Raw genomic sequence first — 20,472 nt, forward strand, 5'->3', positions numbered from 1 at the left:
TAGGCCATAGCCAGAGTACTGGTCTCCACACTACGAAAATTATGTGACTGGATTAGAGAGGGTGCAGAGAAGATTAATCAGAATGTTGTTTGGGCTGGAGAATTCAGCCATGAAAAGAGACAAGACAGGCTGGGTTGGCTTTCCTTAGAAAAGAGAAGCTAGGGGTGGTGGACCTGATCGAGGTGCATGAAGTTCTGAGATTGAGAGAAAATGTTTACCTTTAGCAGAGGAATCAGCAACCAATTTATAATGTAAGGAGCAAAAGGTGAAGTTGGTTTAACTAAACTTCTTTACAGCGAGAGATTGGTGGATATAACTAACTATGTACAAGTGTGGTAGAGGCAGAAACCAATAGGACATTAGGAATTATTAAGATAAGCACTGTAGTATACAGAGCTCTGGTCCAAATGTTGGAATATGGGGTTAGATTAAATAGATGCTTGATGGCTGGCAGTACGATGGGCTGAAAGACCTCTTTTTACATGCTGTAAAAACTGACTAATGCGAAGTTGCATTTGGTACTCCCCTCACATTAAACAGTAAAAAATAAAATTCAATTTTGAATATATTATTCAACGTTTATGTTTGGATGAGTGATTGTGTAATTAGCAATCGTATAATAGGCAAGGGTCTAATTCAGTCTTATATATACACCACTTCTCTGTAAGAGCTATATTCAATTAGCCCCAGTCTCATGAATGATATTTTTCATGTAAAATGTATTTTCAAATATATTCCATGTTCCTGTGATATTGCAGTTAGATGTTAATAATTCCAAGACCAATGAGCTATGGAAACAATAGCATTTCTTTATGGAATTGATTTTTGTTTAATGGTTTTATTAATGCCAATTCAATAAAGTAAGAGAAGTGATCAACTGTGCATCAAGTGTTGTACATCTGAAACCAAAATGCTGGAAAATATCAGATAAGGCAGCTTTGTGGGAGGTAATGTACTTCTCATTTCAGATTGGTGCTTTTTAACAAGAGCTGAAAGATGTCAGATATAAGCAGTTTTTAAATAAATACAGATCCAGGCAAAAGGAAGACAGGAAATAAACAAAAGAGAAAGGTAATTACTGGTACGGCAAGTCATAATGAGGTAATCGAACACATTTAGAAACAAAACATCAGTCCAGAAGAGACTTAATAAGTTGCAATAGACAAGGCAAGACGCATAGAAAATCTAGCCATGTGGAGAAAGATGGCTGTGACATGGTAAAATAAGGAGTGGGAAGCCCCATGTGTCTTGAACAGTGAGCATTCCTACCTCAAGCAGCAGCTCCATCTTCACTCCAGTTAGCTCTGGTGCAGCCCTGTTGATCAACAGAAAGTGGGAGCGATAGTTATTATCTAATGATATTAAACCCATGTCGGACAAAATGTTTGTAAAGTGCCAAGTAAAAAAGATGCTGTTTTTCAAGTGTTGTTGAATTTCATTGGATGGGACTAGTTGAAGAAAGAGGGCAGCATGGGAGTGGGCTGGAGAAGTAACATGGTAAGTGCATAGAAGCTCAGGAGATTGCTTGTGGACTGATCAGATGCGTACATTAAACTGATTGGCCATCTTGTTTTGGTATCCCCATTGGACAGGAATCGTGCGTTAGCCATTAGAATCAGGTCATTAACTTTGCAAAGCCTTGGTTTGCTTGCAAATCTGTTCATAACAGGCAACAACATGAAAATTAAGAGTTGTGATGATAAATATTGATCTCTTGTTAACAGCTCTAAAGTGTCAATCTGGAGAGTTAGCCAGTTCTTGGAAAAGCTTGGGTGAAGAGGCAAAACAAATTACCCCTCAGTCTGAGGGAACTTGAACAATTTATCTAGTGTCAATAATTAATTTGCCCAACACCTGACTTTGCCATTGGCAATTCTAATTAGTACAAAATAAAATTTGCCAATCTTCTGGCCTTGGTTCTTATTAATTTTGAAGACATTTTAAAATGTGTCCTGCTTTTATAAGGTATTCTGCATATTTATTGATGCACAGTCCAGTAAATGTGAATGATTTGATACAGTGTATTCTTAATATTTACTGAGAAATGTCTTCAAATTCATGTAGTTTAACGTTTGAGTATATTATCATAAAGCAATGTACTTGTAATCAATTATATCTCAACAGCTGCTTAGTGTATCTGAGTTTACAATAAAGATGTTTGGATATACAAGGGATTATTCATTATGATAACAATCTAACCACTGTGAAATTCTTAGTTTAAACATCTGCTTTTCAGACCCTCTTTTAAAATCCATTTTGTAATCTTTCTGACCGTGGCCACCTTTGGTTTGCTATCATCTGTTTGTATCTCTGGGAAATTTTGTTTTGTTGCAAATTTGCCTCCGCTCGGAGTTGAAATCACATTTATACAAATGTAAAATGAGTCTCCGAACCTGCCTCTCAATTATAATTCTTTACACCACTTAGAGCCATGTGATCTCCCAAAAGTAACAAAACTAAGACCAGTTGTGGCCAGAGGAAATGAGGAATTGGGGAAGAGTAGTCTAGAAAACAAAATTACATTACTGAAGAGAGCACTGTACTTCCTCCTCCTCTTCCTCCCCACCCCTACCAGCTTTGCTAAATCCACAAAATCACAATCTTATTTGTATTAGAAACGTCCCTGCTTCTCGTATAAGGTGATATCTTTCAAAGCTAAGAGCAAATCCAGCTCTTTCTCAGAATGCAATAAATCCGCATGAGCTAGCTACCATTTCAACATGTCCACTATTCATGCACGTGATTCACATAACAGACAAACTAATTCTGTCCTTGTTTTATGTCTAAATATGAACTTGTTTTTACCTATCCTATTGAATTAAAATTACTCTACAAAACATCATCTGATCCCTTTATTTATGAATCTGACCAGCCCCCTACTCCATCCCCGAAGCCCACCTAGCCTGTACATACCTGAACACTGCAGGCAATTTGCCATGGACAATCTACCTAACCTGCACCTCTTTGGATCGTGGGAGGAAACTGGAGCACCCAGCGGAAACCCACACAGACAAGCACAATCTGTATGAGGTCGCCCTTGGCAGGAATCAAACCCAGGTTCCTGGCACTGAGGCAGCAGAGCTAACCACTGAACCACCATACCACTTTTTTGAGAATAGTTGAGAGCAAAGATTTTAAATTGATTCCAACAGGACACCATTGATTAATTATCCAAACATACTAAATCCATTGACCATGATTTGCTTTTAGTCCATTTTTAATTACTGCTGTTGATTACCAATTCCATAAAGTTTATCGACTGAAGTAAGAGCTATATGTTAATTTTTTAAAAAACTAATGCGAGGATCTCTGTACAATGTTTTGGTACATGTACAATCTATTTTGAAACTTTACTGTTATTGACTGTTAATGTCAACATTCCATGGATAAGAGAAATAGACAAGGTCTTTTCCCTGGGATGGGGAGTCCAGAGCAAGGGGACATAGGTTTAGGGTGAAAGGGGAAGGATTTAAAAGGAACGCAGAGGATGGTGTTTGTATGTATGGAATGAGCTGCCAGAGGAAGTGGTGGAGGCTGGTACAATTACAGGATTTAAAAGACATCTGAATGGATATACTGAATAGGAAGGGTTTAGAGGCTATGGGCCAAGTGCTGGCAAATGGATAGCTGGGCGACCTGGATGAGTTAGACCGAAGGGTCTATTTCTGTGCTGTCAGTCTCTTGTGACTCTGATTCTATTCCTGTGTATGTAATTTGAGATTCCAAAGAACTGCACCTAAGTTAGAAATGTCATCCACTAAAATGACCAAAGACTGAAAAAATCAATAATTGGCTCAGGAGTGCCTTTATAGCTACAAATAAATACCTTCGAGATTCTTATCTACATTATCTACGAATATACAACTTTTAAAACAAAGTGCTGAAGAAACTCAGCAGATCAGGCAGCCTAGTGGAGAAATCATTAACATTTGAGTTTGGTTTATTGCTCTGGCATCTACTGAGGTACAGTGAAAACTTCTTCAGAACTGAAAGCGGCTAGAAAAGTGTTAAGTTTTAGATACTTTTTAATTACGTTATGTTGCGAGACCATGACTGTATATTCTGGCCCACAGATAGGTATGTGATCACAATGATAGGTTTTGCACTGCCGGAAAAAGGGGAGGAAGAGCAAGTGGGACACAATGGAGGTATCCAGGGACAAGGGGCACTGCTGATAGTGGAGAAGGGATATTGATGAAGCGTGAATGTTAACAGCAGAAAATAGGTCACCCTGACTGACTGCAAACCCAGGCAGAAGTGGGTACTGCAGATGCTGGAGATTAGAATCAAGATTAGAGTGGTGCTGGAAAAGCACAACAGGTCAGCAGCATCCGAGGAGCAGGAAAATGAACGTTTTGGGCAAAAACCCTTTCATCAGGAATGAGAGCAAACACGTGCAATTAAGACCATGGAGGGGGATAATCAAAATGAAGGACAGACTTTCTGATCTGAAATTATTCAACTCCGTGTTGAGTCCTTAAGTATATAATGTGTTTTTCTCAAATTTAAGGAGGTAATTCTACAATTTGGGCTTTTCTGGAATATCGAGCAACATAAGACAGAAATGTAAGCATGAGAGCAAGGTGGTGTATTGATGTGGCCCATGTAGAAAGTTGGGGTCATATTTGCAGGTGGAGGTGTTTTGCAAAGTGGTCACTCAGTCTACAGTTTGTGTCATCAATGTGGAGGAAACTGGTGAGGTGGAAAGTGAGGGCAATGGGAACTCTGTCACAGCTCAGAGGGGAAATCACGTAGGAAATGGGCTGAAGGTCCTGTCAACCTGGTGAGGTGAATCATTTGTTGAGGAAAAAGGCATCAAAAATGGTATCATAGAGCATGGAAACAAACTCTCGTCTAACTCATCCAAGCCAACAAAACATCTCAATCTGACCTAATTCTGTTTGCCAGCATTTGGCCCATTTTTCTCAAGTCAAAAAGTGTGGTGCTGGAAAAGCACAGCTGGTCAGGCAGCATCTGAGGAGCAGCAGAATCGATGTTTGAAGCAGGAGCCCCTCATTTCTGATGAAAATCTTGCTCAAAACATCAACTCTTCTTGGATGCTGCCTGACTTGCTGTGCTTTTCCAGCACCACACTTTTTGACTGATCTCTATCTTCAGTCCTCTCTTTCTCTCATATTCCTCTAAACCTTCCCATTCATATATCCATCCAAATGCCTTTTAAATGTAATTGTACCAGTTTCCATTACTTCCTCTGACCACCTGCATGAAAAAGTTGCACCTTTGGTCCTTTTCAAATCTTTCCCCTCTCTCTTTAAATTTGTGCCCTCTAGTTTTGGACTCACCTACCTTAAAGAAAACACCTTGAATAGTCAGGAGAAAGTGAAGAGTGCAGACGCTGGAGATCAGAGGCGAGAGTCTGGTGCTGGACAAGCACAGCAGGTCAGGCAGCATCAGAGGAGCAAGAGAATCGACGTTTCGGGCATAAGATTCCTGATGAAGGGTTTATGCTCGAAACATCGATTCTCCTGCTCCTCGGATGCTGCCTGACCTGTTCTGCTTTTCCAGCATCACACACTCAACCTTTAATTGTCGCCCTATTTGTGGCCCTGATGATTTTACAAACCTCTATAAAGTCATTAACCTCTGACCCTCCAGGAAAATAGCCCTAGCCTATTCAGCCCTTCCCTGAAACTCAAGCCTCCAATCCCAGCAACATTCTTGTAAATCTAGAATTGTGTGAAGTACTCTAAAAGCGGCCTCACCAATGTCCTGTAGAGCTGCAACATGACTCCTAACTCCTGTACTCAATGAAAGCAACTGTGCTGGAGATTACAGTAGGTCAGGCATCATATATGGGGAGAAAGTAAGCTAACATTTTGCGTCTAGATGACTCAATGAGATGATGAAGAGTCACCTGAAGTCAAAACTATTGCTTGCTTTCTCTGCTTGGATGCTGCCAGACGGGCTGTGATCTGCAGCATTGTTTCTTTGTTCAAATTCTCGCATTTGTAGTAATCTCCTACAGTCCATGTTTTGTCTGATGAAGGCAAGTGTGCCAAATGCCTTTTTGACCACCCTGTCCACGTGGAACTCTACTTTCAAGGGACAATGTTTATGGTAGGTGGCGTCTTCAGAACACGTAACGAAAATAAAAACACAGAGAATGCAATAAAATCCTTACGCAAAAGAGATTGCATTTTTGCTGAATGGAAATATTCATACACCTTCAGACCACGAGGTGGCGCTGACAGAGACCTCCGGATCGGGAGGTGGTGCTGCCATAGACCTCCGGATCGGGAGGTGGCGCTGCCATAGACCTCCGGATCGGGAGGTGGCGCTGCCATAGACCTCCGGATCGGGAGGTGGCGCTGCCATAGACCTCCGGATCGGGAGGTGGCGCTGCCATAGACCTCCGGATCGGGAGGTGGCGCTGACAGAGACCTCCGGATCGGGAGGTGGCGCTGCCATAGACCTCCGGATCGGGAGGTGGCGCTGACAGAGACCTCCGGATCGGGAGGTGGGGCTGACAGAGACCTCCGGATCGGGAGGTGGCGCTGACAGAGACCTCCAGACCGGGAGGTGGCGCTGATAGAGACCTCCGGACCGGGAGGTGGCGCTGACAGAGACCTCCAGACCGGGAGGTGGCGCTGATAGAGACCTCCGGACCGGGAGGTGGCGCTGACAGAGACCTCCAAACGACGATTGCAATTTCCGGCCGACGGGCCAGTGTTTACGGAAGTGAGGGTGACGTGTCGGGTTGCGGTGGTTTGTGGGTCAGCGAGGCCTGTGCTCTGGAGGGGCGACAGGCGCCCGGGGGCGGCCGGAGACGGGGCTGGGGGGGCGAATCTGTCGCCGGCCCCGAGATGAGGAAAATGTCCACCTCGTCGCCCGAGGCCGTGAAGAAGCTGCTGGAAAACATGCAGAGCGACCTGAGGAGCCTGTCGCTGGAGTGCAGGAAAAAATTCCCCCCTGTCAAAGAGGTGAGTGGGGCGGGGGGTGGACACAGGCCCCCTGGGGGTGGACACCGGGCCCCCTGGGGGTGGACACCGGGCCCCCTGGGGGTGGACACCGGGCCCCCTGGGGGTGGACACCGGGCCCCTGGGGGTGGACACCGGGCCCCTGGGGGTGGACACAGGCCCCCTGGGGGTGGACACAGGCCCCCTGGGGGTGGACACCGGGCCCCTGGGGGTGGACACAGGCCCCCTGGGGGTGGACACCGGGCCCCTGGGGGTGGACACCGGGCCCCTGGGGGTGGACACCGGGCCCCTGGGGGTGGACACCGGGGCCCCTGGGGGTGGACACTGGGTCCCTGGGGGTGAGGCAAGGGGTGGACACTGGCCCCTGGGGGTGAGGCAGGGGGTGGACACATCTCCCTGGGGGTGGACAGAGGGCCCCCTGGGGGTGGACACCGGGGCCCCTGGGGGTGGACACCGGGGCCCCTGGGGGTGGACAGAGGGCCCCTGGGGGGTGGACACTGGGTCCCTGGGGGTGGACACTGGGTCCCTGGGGGTGAGGCAAGGGGTGGACACTGGCCCCTGGGGGTGAGGCAGGGGGTGGACACATCTCCCTGGGGGTGAAGCAGGGGGTGGACACAGAGCTCCCTGGGGGTGAAGCAGGGGGTGGACACAGAGCTCCCTGGGGGTGAGGCATGGGGTGGTCACTGACCTCCTGGGGGTGAGGCAAGGGGTGGGCACAGGGTCCCTGGGGTGAGGCAAGGGGTGGACACAGGGCCCCTGGGGGTGAGACAGGTGGTGGGCACAGGGACCCTGGGAATGGGGCAGGAGTAGGACATGGGGTGCTCAGGGTGGGGACAGGGCCCCAGGGGGTGGGACAGGCTATGGGCACAGTGCCCCTGGGGGTTAGACACAGAGGGTGGACCAGGACCACTGGGGGTGAAAGGATTGTGATGTTGGGAGCTCACTGGAGAGGTACTGGAAGTGAGAGATCCCTGTACATGTTTGTGGAAGGTGAGGGTCTGATTTAAATGACCAAAGTGTAAGAGCAGAAGCTGTCCCATAAGACATCTTTACTATGTAACCCGAGGAAGACGAAACACAGGTCCTCAGCTGGAGCTTGCAAAAGTGAGATGCTGTCACAAGACATCAAAACACCTGTAGAGGGAGGGAGTTAATGCAATCCCCACACATAAAGGTTCCCCCCCAACCCCAACAGCTTCCTTTCCCAAATTGTAGATCACAGGATAAAAGAGGAAATTTTTGGTAGTTTGATTATTGCAACTGTTGTCAATTGCTCCTTTCTAGATTTGCAATAAATGTTTGAATTGTGAAGTGTCCAATTCTGAGTGTGCACTTTTTTAATGACTCTGTGTAAAAGAGATCAAGCAGTGATTTTCTAGACACTTTGCTTAATCAGCTTCTTTATCTTTTCCTGCTTTTGAAAAGCGAAAGATATACCGAAACTTCATATTGACTTTGTAAGCCAGTTGTACCATAGTTTGATATGGCTGTAAGCAGTATGCGGACTGTGAATTCAAGAATTCTAATCACTCAATAAGTGAACTGGCACGCGCGCGCACTCAATCTGAATGTTCACGTCTGTTATCGTGATGACATTGAGCAGTGGAATACATATGAGTTAGTTGATTATTTGATATGTTTTTGGGTGAGAAGAAAAAACTGTCCAAACCAGATGGCGTTTACTTGCTATGACTATCTCTGTAATGTGATAACAGTGCCTGTTAAAACTCAAGCAGAATTTTCCATTAACGTCTTTCATTATTGATGGAACGTTTGAGTGCTGCTATTAAAATATTATTTTCTTTGGACCTGGCTAACAAGTTTCATAACGTAGTCCAGAACTTGTATAGGCAACTTGTACAGTGTCACTCAGTAAAGAACCAATCTGTTTTTCCATCTGGAATATTGTTGACAAATGCAGATATTGATAAGGAAAGTAACTCCCTTTATAGCTAGTTTGCAGCTTGGACCTTGTTAATGAGCCCAGCAGATTTAACGCTGTGCAGTGAAAGGATAATGACTCTTTTTCCCAGCCATTGGAGGGAGACCTGCCACCAACTGCTCAGTTTACTTTCTGCCAGACCCATCTTGATTTATCTGCATTGTTATTCAACTAAGTTACTGTTAAGGAGAGACATTGTGCCATGTTGAATTGCAGGCAATCTTTCTTTTTTTTTGATTTTCATAAACATTAATTTGAATAGAAATATTATAAATGATCCCAAGGATTTGAATAGAATGTTTTCTCCTTGACTGTGTTTCCTCGGGCTTTGCAAAGCAAGTCATCTTCCAAACCAAAGATTGAGATTTTTTAGATTGTTATAAATATTTAATGACTGAAATTATTTTATTTCGTCTAGTAAATTTATATACTTAATGATTTCATCCTGCTAAGAATCAGGAACAAGTTGGTTGTTATCTTCAGTTTCATTCTGCAATCATAACTGACCATTCAAGGTTTGGGTCTATGCCACCAAGTCTTGCCCCAGATTTTGTCCTTCAACTCAGTCAATGATTTCTTGCCTCATTGCTGTAGTGGGATCTTGCTGTGCACAATTTGGCTGTTCTGTGACTAATTTTTTAAAAAGTGCATCATTAGCTATAGTTTGCTCTATCATCTCTGGTGAATGATGTGATGCAAATGCAGCCTGATTCTCTTAATCTCAAAAACATTCCTTGTTCAGGGTAACATAGAGTTAGGCGAGACCCAGTGTCAGTGTGTTGCTAACTTTGGCCTTTGGTTAAAGTTCTCTGAATTCCTCCAAGAACTGACTGAAGACATCTTGCTGCCAATTCCCATTGCTAACCCTTGACTGCTTTCAAGAACAGAGATTAATTGACAGGGTTCCGAAGCTGTCGGAAAAGCATCTTTCAGATTTGAGGCCAGGATTAAATCTGGAGAAAGATGTGTTTTTCCAGACTCAAAAGTTTAACCACCGTCTTCCGCTTCAAAAGAGAACTGGAGGTGGAAACCAACTTATTAATGGTTCTAAACATGACGAAACCATTGCAATTATCCATTAATAACTATGTTCTCAGCCACGGTGAGAAACTTCAGAGCGCTTCAATGAAGAGGGATTTGGACATCCTGAAGCATCCCTACATTTTCAGCAGCCAAAGATGTCTCCGTCAGCACTAGTAGTTCTAAGAGCATCAAATCTGGTAATTGCATATGTCTCTATGTTCCCCTCATTTCAAGAATTAAGGATACATTAGTACTAAAGTCTTGAAATAATTTCTGTTAACTCTGATAACTATATTGAGTTAGAATCATATTTCTTAAAGCAAAAACGATTAAAGGATGGAGTCATCAAGTTATGTCCAAAAATGGTTCAGTTTAACGGGAAGAATAAAATAAAACCGTGAAATTCTGAGCACCAGACAGATCTAGGTACAACAGTGAGGGGAAGTTGCCCTTTGAGATATATAAGATCTTGAATGGTCTTGACAAGGTGGACATGGAAAGGATGTTTGCTGTTATAGCTGAGTCCAGAACTAGGAGGTGCTGTTTTAGAAATAGAGGTCGCTCTTTTAGGACCAAGGTGAGATTTTGATTCTCTCAAAGTTATGTGACTTTGGAACTCTCTGCCTCAGAAAACTTTGGAATCAGGATCACTAAACTATTATTTTAGGCAGGGGAATCAACATTATTGGTGGTAGATGGGATGTGGAATTCAGAACACAGCTCAGCGTGATTTTATTTAATAGCAGAACAGTCTTGAGGGGCTGAATGGTTTGCTTGTGGCTCCTACTTCACGTGTTCATATGGATGCAGCAATCAAATGATGAGCAGACAAACTATAGAAGAAGGATTACAGCTATATCCGTAAAGGCTTCTCTCCTTTCTCGTGAAGTGAGCAATTGTGGCCATCAAACAGATATTAAGCCCTTGCAGGGTTGCGGAGGCTGAATGTTCTGCTGCAAATGACTGACTTAACCTGACAAAGGCTGTCATTTTTTTAAATGAGATGTCAGAGTTGCAAGGCTGAACTAGACACAGGCAAACAAAGCACCTGACAGGAATGCCCTGGAGGCGGAGGAGGTTGCCCTGCTCTAACTGCAGTCATTTCAAGCTATCCATTAGAAAAGGTCACACTGGATGCAAACAGATGGGATTCAATGTAGACTCTTTGTATTCAAGCTTAGCTGATGGGTGACTTTTACATTTTATCCGTGAAACGTTTTCCTAAAGCATGTAGGTTTCTATGTTAATGGTCAAATTATGAATGTTTTTTTTCCCCTTGTGATGATAAATCAACTATTAAAATTGTTAATTGTCTTTTCAGTTTACAGTAATGGCAGGGATGAGATTATCTAGCTTCTGTCCCTGATTCAGGTTATTCTGTGTGGAACTGACTATTCCGGCAGGTGCCCTGTTCACCAATCACTGTTGTCAGCTGATACCAGGACCACAGTTAGTCGCTGTGCCTATGCTCAGGAGAATAAATATCCGGCTGTTTCAGTATTTTTTGTGTTAGCAATTGTGTAAAGATAGGACTCAGCATGACTTTGCTGCTTTTTGGTGTTGATTAGTCGAATCCCATCAATTCAGCTTTTATGGATGACTTATTTTATTGAAGTAGTTATGGATGACCAGAGCCTCTGTGGAGTTGTGCCTCAAGCATGTGCCATTGCTTTCATTGCAATGATGGTTTGTATTTATGTCATGATGTTCGTGCCTCAAAATGCTTTACACGAAACAAAGTTTATGAAACATAATTTGCCACATAGAATAGATTTCCAAAAGCTTGGTCAAAGAAGTATGTTGTAAGGAGTATTTTATAGCAAGAGAGAAAAGTGGCGATTCATTGACAGGGAATTCCTGACCTTAGTGTTTTAGCAACTGAAATCACAAATGGCTGTGGTGGAATAATGAATTCAAGGTGCACAAGGGATTAAAATTGGAGAAATGTGCTGTTCTCAGAGGATTGAGAGTGAGGAGGATGCTTGGAAAGTATAATTCTTTAAGAAGCCTATAGTCCAACAACTTTTAAATAAGTCCAGTGATTTAGCTAAATACTGAAAGTTGCATTAATGGTGACATGACAGCAGAATCAAACAAACTGCTGAACATTTGCATCAATTTACTTAAGGATAGCAGCCTGAGTAGAGTTGTTTTTTTAAAAAAATTGGGATTGTTGAAAAGTTTAAAATATGTGCACATATCAGATTAGGTGTGTGAGTTTAAAAGACTTGTGCGTTGAACCTGATTGGCGTAACAAGACCATGTTGTAGTTAAAAAGTCTGCAGTGCTCTTCTATATGCTGTTTTATACTTGAAAATGGAAATGCAAAAGAAGGGTCATGTTTGGACATAGTATAACTTAAGATTACATTTTATATCATGCCTTTCCCACTCTGAGGACTTCCCAAAGTGCTTACCGGCCAGAGAAGTACTAGTTAAGTACTGGTATAATGTACGAAACACAATTGTGCACATGGTGGCTCAGTGGTTAGCACTACTCCCTCACAGCACCAGGGACCCAGGTGTGATTCCCATCTCGGGGTGACTGTCTGTGTGGAGTTTGCACATTCTTCCTGTGACTGTATGGGTTTCCTCCGGGTCCTCCCACACTCCATTGATGTGCAGGTCAAGTGAATTGGCCATGCTCAATTGCCAATAGTGTTAGGTGTATTAGTCAGGGGTAAATATAGGGTTGGGGAATGGGTCTGGGTGGCTTACTCGTCGGAGGGTCAAGTTTTGTTTCGTGGCTAGTTGATGTTCATGTATGTGGATTGTTAGCTGTCTTCCTGTTTGTCCTATATAGTGTTTTGTGCAGTCCTTGCATGGTATTTTATAAACTACATTAGTTTTGCTCATGTTGGGTATCGGGTCCTTTGTTCTAGTGAGTTGTCTGAGCGTGGCTGTTGGTTTGTGTGCCGTTATGAGTCCTAAGGGTCGCAGTAGTCTGGCTGTCAGTTCTGAAACGCTCCTGATGTATGGTAGTGTGGATAGTCCTTTTGATTGTGGCATGTCCTCGTTCCGTGGTCTGTCTCTTAGGCATCTGTTGATAAAGTTGCGCGGGTATCCGTTTTTGACGAATACCTTGTATAGGTGTTCCTCTTCCTCTTTTCACAGTTCTGGTGTACTGCAGTGTGTTGTGGCTCTTTTGAATAGTGTCCTGATGCAGCTTCGTTTGTGTGTGTTGGGGTGGTTACTTTCATAGTTTAGGACTTGGTCTGTGTGTGTTGTTTTCCTGTGTACCCTTGTGGTGAATTCTCCGTTCGGTGTTCTCTGTACTATCACGTCTAGGAATGGGAGTTGGAATGGGAGTCTAGGAAAGTCCAGAACTGCAAAAAGAGGAAGAGGAACACCTATACAAGGTATTCGCAAAAAACGGATACCCGCGCAACTTTATCAACAGATGCCTAAGAGACAGACCATGGAACGAGGACATGCCACAACCAAAAGGACTAGCCACACTACCATACATCAGGAGCGTTTCAGAACTGACAGCCAGACTACTGCGACCCTTAGGACTCATAACGGCACACAAACCAGCAGTCACGCTCAGACAACAACTCACTAGAACAAAGGACCCGATACCCAACATGAGCAAAACTAATGTAGTTTATAAAATACCATGCAAGGACTGCACAAAACACTATATAGGACAAACAGGAAGACAGCTAACAATCCGCATACATGAACATCAACTAGCCACGAAACGACACGACCAGCTATCCCTAGTAGCCACACACGCAGACAACAAGCAACATGAATTCGACTGGGAAAACACTACTATCATAGGGCAAGCCAGACAGAGAACAGCCAGGGAATTCCTAGAGGCATGGCATTCATCCACAAACTCCATCAACAAACACATCGACCTGGACCCAATATACCAACCACTACAGCGGACAGCTGAAACTGACACCCGAAAGCGGCAAGGACAGACCACTATAAATACCGGAAGAAACATCAAAGAAGCGCTTCGCAGGAGGCTCCAGAGCACTGATGATGTCTCCTAGCCAGGGGACGAAACGTTTGCAACAAAAACTTCCAGCTTGGCGAACAGAACCACAACAACGAGCACCCGAGCTACAAATCTTCGCACAAACCTTGAATTCCTAATTCTTTCAATCACAGTTGATAAAACCTCACCTTGATTGCTGACCATGTGTCTGGTTTGAATGATTCAATGAACTGCAAAGAGTGAAGTTAGTTTTACACCTTGCCAAGGCGACGGTAAACTGGCATCTGTGCTGGCTTAGGAAATGTTGTTATTGAGAGAAATTTGGGACCTTATAAGATCTACCATAAGGTTACCATACTTGACAATGTTGATCAGACTATCGTTTTTGCATGAAAGTTGCCAAAATCATTACTGCATTTTAAGCTTTGCTGCAGCAATGTTAAATTGACCCAGTAGACACAATCATAGTGCTGTCACGACGTAATTGCTTTTTTGACTAAACTCTTGCACTTCACTATGTGATCACCATGTTTGACCTTCAGTTGAAGTGCACCAACTGCTGTAATAGTGATGGTGTTGCATTATTGGAGTGTCAATATAGTTGATGTAATAATGATGCACAGCAATGAAGTATGGCCCTGCTGATTGAAAATAATTATACTCTATGTCCTAATGAAAAAAACTGAAAGACGTTGGTTCCGATATGTCACTACAATGACTGGGATTTTGCACTCTTACATATTCTGCAAGATTAGATTTTTTTTGGTATTTATTCATTAGTAAAATCCAGTATATCACATTGCACAAGACCCCATAGATAGTGACAGTGTAAAACAAAGCCACTTTACACCACGTTATGGTCATACGTGGTGATGCAGCTGAGTACACCAATATAATGTGTGCTAGATGAGAGCCCACAAGACTCAATGGCATTATTAAGAAGGAAAAAAAAGTAAGCAGAAGGGAATTGAAGCCATCTCAGAGCTAAGCAACCCATAAAAATTTGCAATCTTTTTTGCCTGCGCTGTCATGAAAAGGTATGACTATTTGAACAGTTCCTCTGGACAACTATGCCATGAGTAAGATCTCCAGTTTAGAGAAATTGTACCTACATCCGATAATTTGGATGCATCACCATGCTTTGGCAAAGTGCTACATTTCAAATCGAACAGTTTGTAGATTCAGTGAGGGTAATAAAGCAGATTTAGGGTGTTTCATTAATTATAGCAACTCTTCGTTTGCTGTGAAGTCCAAATAATTCAGGGCACGTTGAGTGCTACTTTGAAGGGATAATATTTCTGATATGCCATTGATCTGTAAAAATGTCAACTTCTGTCATTTTGGTGGTTGGTGAAAGAGTCAAAAAGTATGGCACTGGAAAAACGCAGCAGGTCAGGTAGCATCCTTCATCAGTGCTTATACCCAAAATGTCGATTCTACTGCTCCTTGGATGCTGCGTGATCTGCGGTGCTTTTCCAGCACCACACTTTTTAACTCTGATTCTCCAGCATCTGCAATCCTCACTTTCTTCTGATTGGTGCAATAGTGGGAGTGCAACAAAGGTTCAGCAGACTAATTCCTGGGATGGTAGGGCTGTCATAAATGGAGAGGTTCGGTCTACTGAACCTGTGCTCACCAGCGTTTAGTAGAATGAGAGGACATCTCATTGAAACATATAAAATTCTAGCAGGGCTGGATAGATTGGATGCAAGGATGATCCTTTCTTTGGCTAGGTGTTCCAGAGCAAGGTATCATGGTCTCAGGGTGTGGAGTTTGCCGCTTTGAAAATGGACCTACGTTCTGAGATGAAAAATTACTGAGATGAAAAACTTATTCACTCTAGAGATTGGTGAGCCTGTGGATGTCTCTCCCACTGATGGTTGTAGAACCAAAGTCACTGAGTCTATTTAAGAAAGAATATAGATTTTGAGAAGTTAGAAGTGTCGAAGGTATGGGGAGGAGAGTCAGAATATGACTTTGAGAAAGAAACTGTGATATGATTATGACTGTTGGGTGGGCTCAGTTCGCCAAATGGTCTTCTGCTCTTTTTTGATTGTGTCACAGTATAAGAACTGCAACTGTCTATATTTAACAAGATTATAATCTACCATAGTACCATAAAATGTAGCAACAAAGTAGCATGAGATTTTACTTTGTTAAAATAATCCTATTTAAAAAGAGAACATTGTAGATGCTGGAAATCTGAAATACAAACCACAGCAGGTTATCAGTGGAGAGAGTAACTGCGTTAATGCTTCAAGTCTGAAGGAGAAAAGTTAGAAATGTCATAGGTTTTCACCAGTGGTTGTGAGGGACAAAGACAAAGGAATATCTACGATAGGGTAGAGGACTGGAGAAGATTGAAAGTGAGAAAGTTACTCTTCCAGAGTCAAAGGGAATGGTGATGGAATAAGCAAAGAAACAAAAGATCCATCTATAAAAGGTGTGCTGCTGACTACAAATGGAAAAGAAAAGCTGAAACACTCAACGGATGGGGGTAGAGTTTATGGTCTGAAATTATTGCATTCCAGAAGGCTATGAATTGACTAATGGAAGATGTGATGCTGTTCCTGAAGATTATATTGAATTTCCGTGGACCAGCGAAGAAGACTGGAAAGTCTGAGTTATAAAGAGGGGCTGGATGGACTGGGACTTAGCCTCCTTCACTCCAGGAAAATAAGGGGTGACCTTTATAAAATCATGAAGGGGCACAGATAAGGTGAATAACCAAGGTCATTTTTCCATGGCAAAGAAGTCCAAAACTAGAGGACATAGGTTTAAGGTGCGAGTAGAAAGATGTAAAAGGAACCGAAGGGCCAGTTCTTTCACAGGCAAGGTGGTGCAAATGTGGAACTTATGGACAATTGCAACATTTAAAAGACATTTGGATAGGTACATGGATAGGAACAGTTTAGAGGGATATGGGCCAAATGCAGGCAGATGGGGCTAGTTCAGTTTAGGAAACCTGATAGGCATGGACGAGTTGGGCCGAAGGGTCTGTTTCTGTGCTCGATGATTTTAAGATTCTCTTCGGCTAACCCATGCAGGTTCAATTTTAGTGTTCAAATGCAATGTTAGTGTTCGTTTCGAGTGGGCTAGAATACATGAGCAGGGTTCTACTGCTGAGGTTGTATAAAGCTCTGGCCAGACAGCATTTGGAAAATTGTGTGCAATTTGAGGCCTTATCTGAAGGCAATGCTGGCATTGGAAGGATGCAGAGGAGGTTTATAAGAATGATCCTAGGATGAAGTGCTTGTCATATGAGGAGTAGTTGAGGACTCTGGGACTGCGCTCGATAGAGTTCAGAAGAATGAAGGAGAATCTCATTGAAATTTATAGAATACTGAGAGGTCTGGATAGAGTGGGCATGGAGAAAATATTTCCACTTGTAGGAGAGATTAGGACCCATGGGCACAGTTTCAGAGTGAAGGGACAATCCTTTAGAACTGAGATGAGGAGGCATTTCTTCAGCCAGAGGGGGTAGTTAATCTGTGGAACTCATTGCCACAGAGGGCTGTAGAAGCCAAGTGATTGAGTGTATTCAAAACATCAATAGGTTCTTGATTGGTAAGGGGATTCAGGGTTGTAAGGAGAAGGCAGGTAATGGGTTGAGAATATCAGCCATGATCGAATTACAGCATACTCGATGGGCTGAATTGCCTAATTCTGCTCCTATATCTTATGATCCTTACAGAGATCTTCATGTTATGCGGTTTGTCCTGACACTGATTGTATTTCGCTGGAATAGTCACCCTATCTTTAACACAAGGTGCTGCTACAGTTTCTTTTGTGAATTCTGTCTAACCCTCAAAAGGATCCCCAGAATTCTCTACTCTAGAGGGGTGTGGATGCTCAGTTAAGGCTGAGATTGATTTTTGTTTTGCAGTGTGAAGAACTTCGAAGAATAATATGAGAAAGTGGAATTGAAATAGATGAGGTGTGATCTAATTGACTAGCTAAGTATGTTTGAGGCACCATTGGCCAGCTTCTATTTCTTAAGTTCTTTCTAAACAGACATTGTTTGCTGACTAAATAGATTTTTATTGCTTGGCAAAATACATTTTGTGATACCCATTCCACCTCAGTTCACTTGCTGCCAGTGATGTCAGTAGATATTCCAATATTTGTTTGGTCTCTTTTGTATCTAGTTTATTGCCCAATGACATACTAAACTGTATCTGTTAATTGTTTTGCGCTTGTGGTCATGTTTCATGTCTTGCCCATAATTCAATTTATGAAAGACGTTTAACTCCTGTGTGTAAATATATTTGAATTGTCATTGAATGTTGATGCAGCTGCTGGGAGCATGGCTGAGACTCCAGCTGTAAATACCATGAGCAACTTGCCATGGGGGATGGTGGTACCCAAACAGCCATTATTGTTGAAAAGCTGAATGAATCAGAAGCTTCCCTTTTCTCCCCTGGTTAGAAACATAGCAGGAGCAGGAGTAGCCCATTTGGCCGATCAACCTACTCCACTATTTAATACAATCATGGTTGATCGTCCAACTGAGTACCCTAGCCCTACTTTATCCCCAAGATAGCCCCAAGAAGGCACTGGCAATAATCGGTTCTGGTCCTAGCCAAGTACCACCTTCAGCAATTGGAAACCAGATCTTAGAAGTAATGGCAACATTCTAAATTTCCGGTGCATTTGTGTGATTTCTACAAGTTCAAGAACCTGTTTTCCAATATAACATTAACAAACTTTTTTGCACAGTTAATTAAGTTTCTGATCTTACATACAAGGGAAGTTCATCCAGAGGCTGCGAAAAGCTTTGACTTGCGTTTCACTATGCTGTTATTTTGCATAGTCAGTTGTCCTTCGGTCTGAACAGTGTATATTGGCTTTGACTCCATTAATGAAACTCTTTATCCCTCAACATAGCCCTTGGAGAGAGAAGGGATTAATGACACACTTGCATGGGAGGGACGTAATTTGATTGTCTGTAATCCTAGTTACCATGCTAATCTCCTAAATATGAAGAATTTTGACATGATATGTGGTATAACTTAGTGATGCTTTGAAAAAAAACAAAAAAAATTACATGCACTGTTAGAGGCAGCTATCTAATAATCTCCCAAGATGTGACTGATATGGAAGGGAAGATGGTAAACTATTTGTTTTGTTGTAATTTGCTGATATTTGATTGATTGTCCTGTGTTCTATTTCCAGAACATGCATCTATGCAGTATACTGATTTTTATTAAATCTAATGACACACCCTAACATAATTTCCCTGAGCTTGTGGTTTAAACTGTGACACAGCACACATTGAGTGGATTCTGAACTTTGTTTTTCTCTCATGAATCTCTGAGGAACTAACACATAGCAAATTCTGTTGGCTGATTCCGAAATGTGTAACAATGGCTGACCTTTTTCATTACCTGATATTGTCCATATGTTGCATTGTGCATAACATCCAATTGATATCGCAGCAGCTCTGGATTTTTGCAGCTGCTGTTGGACATTACATAGCTGATCTTGATTAGCGATTTAGTTATTCAGTTTGTAATATGCAGAAGCTTTGGAGTAGTTATGTGTGACAATAAGTGTGACCGAAGAGCTAATCTTATTTTGTCAGTAATGCTGAGTTTGAGCGATTCTAGTCTCATTACCCAGTTACCGAGAAACACAGTTGCAATACAATATTGTTGTTATATGTTATCTAAAAGTTCTTCCAGCAAATTACTTTCTAAAGTGCCATGTTGTGAGGCAAACATAGCAGCCTTCCTGTGCCAGCAAAGTCTGTCTAACAATCATAACATGGTTGAGCAGTCTGTTTTTAATTAGCGTGGTGGAGAAAAGACAGGACAGGAGTAAATGCTGTTCTTTATGTTGTACAGTGGGATCTTGAAGCTCATTAGATAAATATTTTAAAAATAGCCTATGGAAAAGGATAAGTCTTCCATAAAAGTTAAAGTTCTTAATTGGAGTAAGGCAAATTTTAAGGGTAAGAAACAATTCAGAAGTTGGAATGTTCGCAGGTAAAGGGGCAACTGACACATGGAAGACCTTCAAAAGCGTGATAACTGAAGTTCCTGTTAGATTAAAACGCAAGGCTGGCAAGATTAGGTAACAATGGATGAGTAAAGATTTTGAGCTTCGTTAAGAATAAGATATATACAACTGGGATAAACTGAATTTCTTGAAGAGTATAAAGAGTACAGGGGCATTCTTAAGAAGGAAATCAGGAAGGCAAAGAGGGTCACCTTGGCAGAGAAGGTTACAGAGAAATGGAGGCTACAAAACTCGGGAAATAAGTATTAGTGTTTTGAAAACAGTTCACATTACAGAAGAGAAAGTGCTGGAGGTTTTAGTAAACAAAAACATAGATAAACCTCCAGAACCTGATCAAGTATATCCCAGGACTATGTGGGAAGTTAGTGAGAAAATTGTGGGGGCCCTAGCAGAAATATTTGCATCATATATAAACACAGGTGAAGTACTGAAGAACTGAAACGTGGTTAATGCTGTGCCATTGTTTAAGAAAGTATGTAAGGAAAAACCTGGAAACTATAGACGTGTGCGTCTAGCATTGGTGGAGGTAAGTTGTTGGAGGTGATTCAGTATGTTTTTGTACATGGAAAGTTGTGTCTCACTAACTTGGTTGAGTTT

General features: G+C 42.5%; 1 protein-coding gene across 3 annotated transcripts in view; it reads left to right on the forward strand.

The window, feature by feature from the left end:
- Positions 1-6,745: 6,745 nt before the first annotated feature.
- The window catches only part of mon2 (MON2 homolog, regulator of endosome-to-Golgi trafficking), a 125,058-nt gene continuing 111,331 nt past the window's right edge, over positions 6,746-20,472 (forward strand). For 2 of the 3 annotated variants that reach the window (XM_060839648.1, XM_060839649.1), the window contains exon 1: positions 6,746-6,941. In XM_060839648.1, coding sequence (XP_060695631.1) covers positions 6,825-6,941 — 117 coding nt within the window. In that variant the 5' untranslated portion in view covers positions 6,746-6,824. Of the gene's footprint in view, positions 6,942-20,355; positions 20,402-20,472 lie in introns of those variants that run through there. The other variant, XM_060839650.1, reaches the window with a different exon arrangement.

This window comes from Hemiscyllium ocellatum, chromosome 19 (assembly GCF_020745735.1).
Source record: "Hemiscyllium ocellatum isolate sHemOce1 chromosome 19, sHemOce1.pat.X.cur, whole genome shotgun sequence".
In the NCBI taxonomy this organism is placed as follows: Eukaryota; Metazoa; Chordata; class Chondrichthyes; order Orectolobiformes; family Hemiscylliidae; genus Hemiscyllium; species Hemiscyllium ocellatum.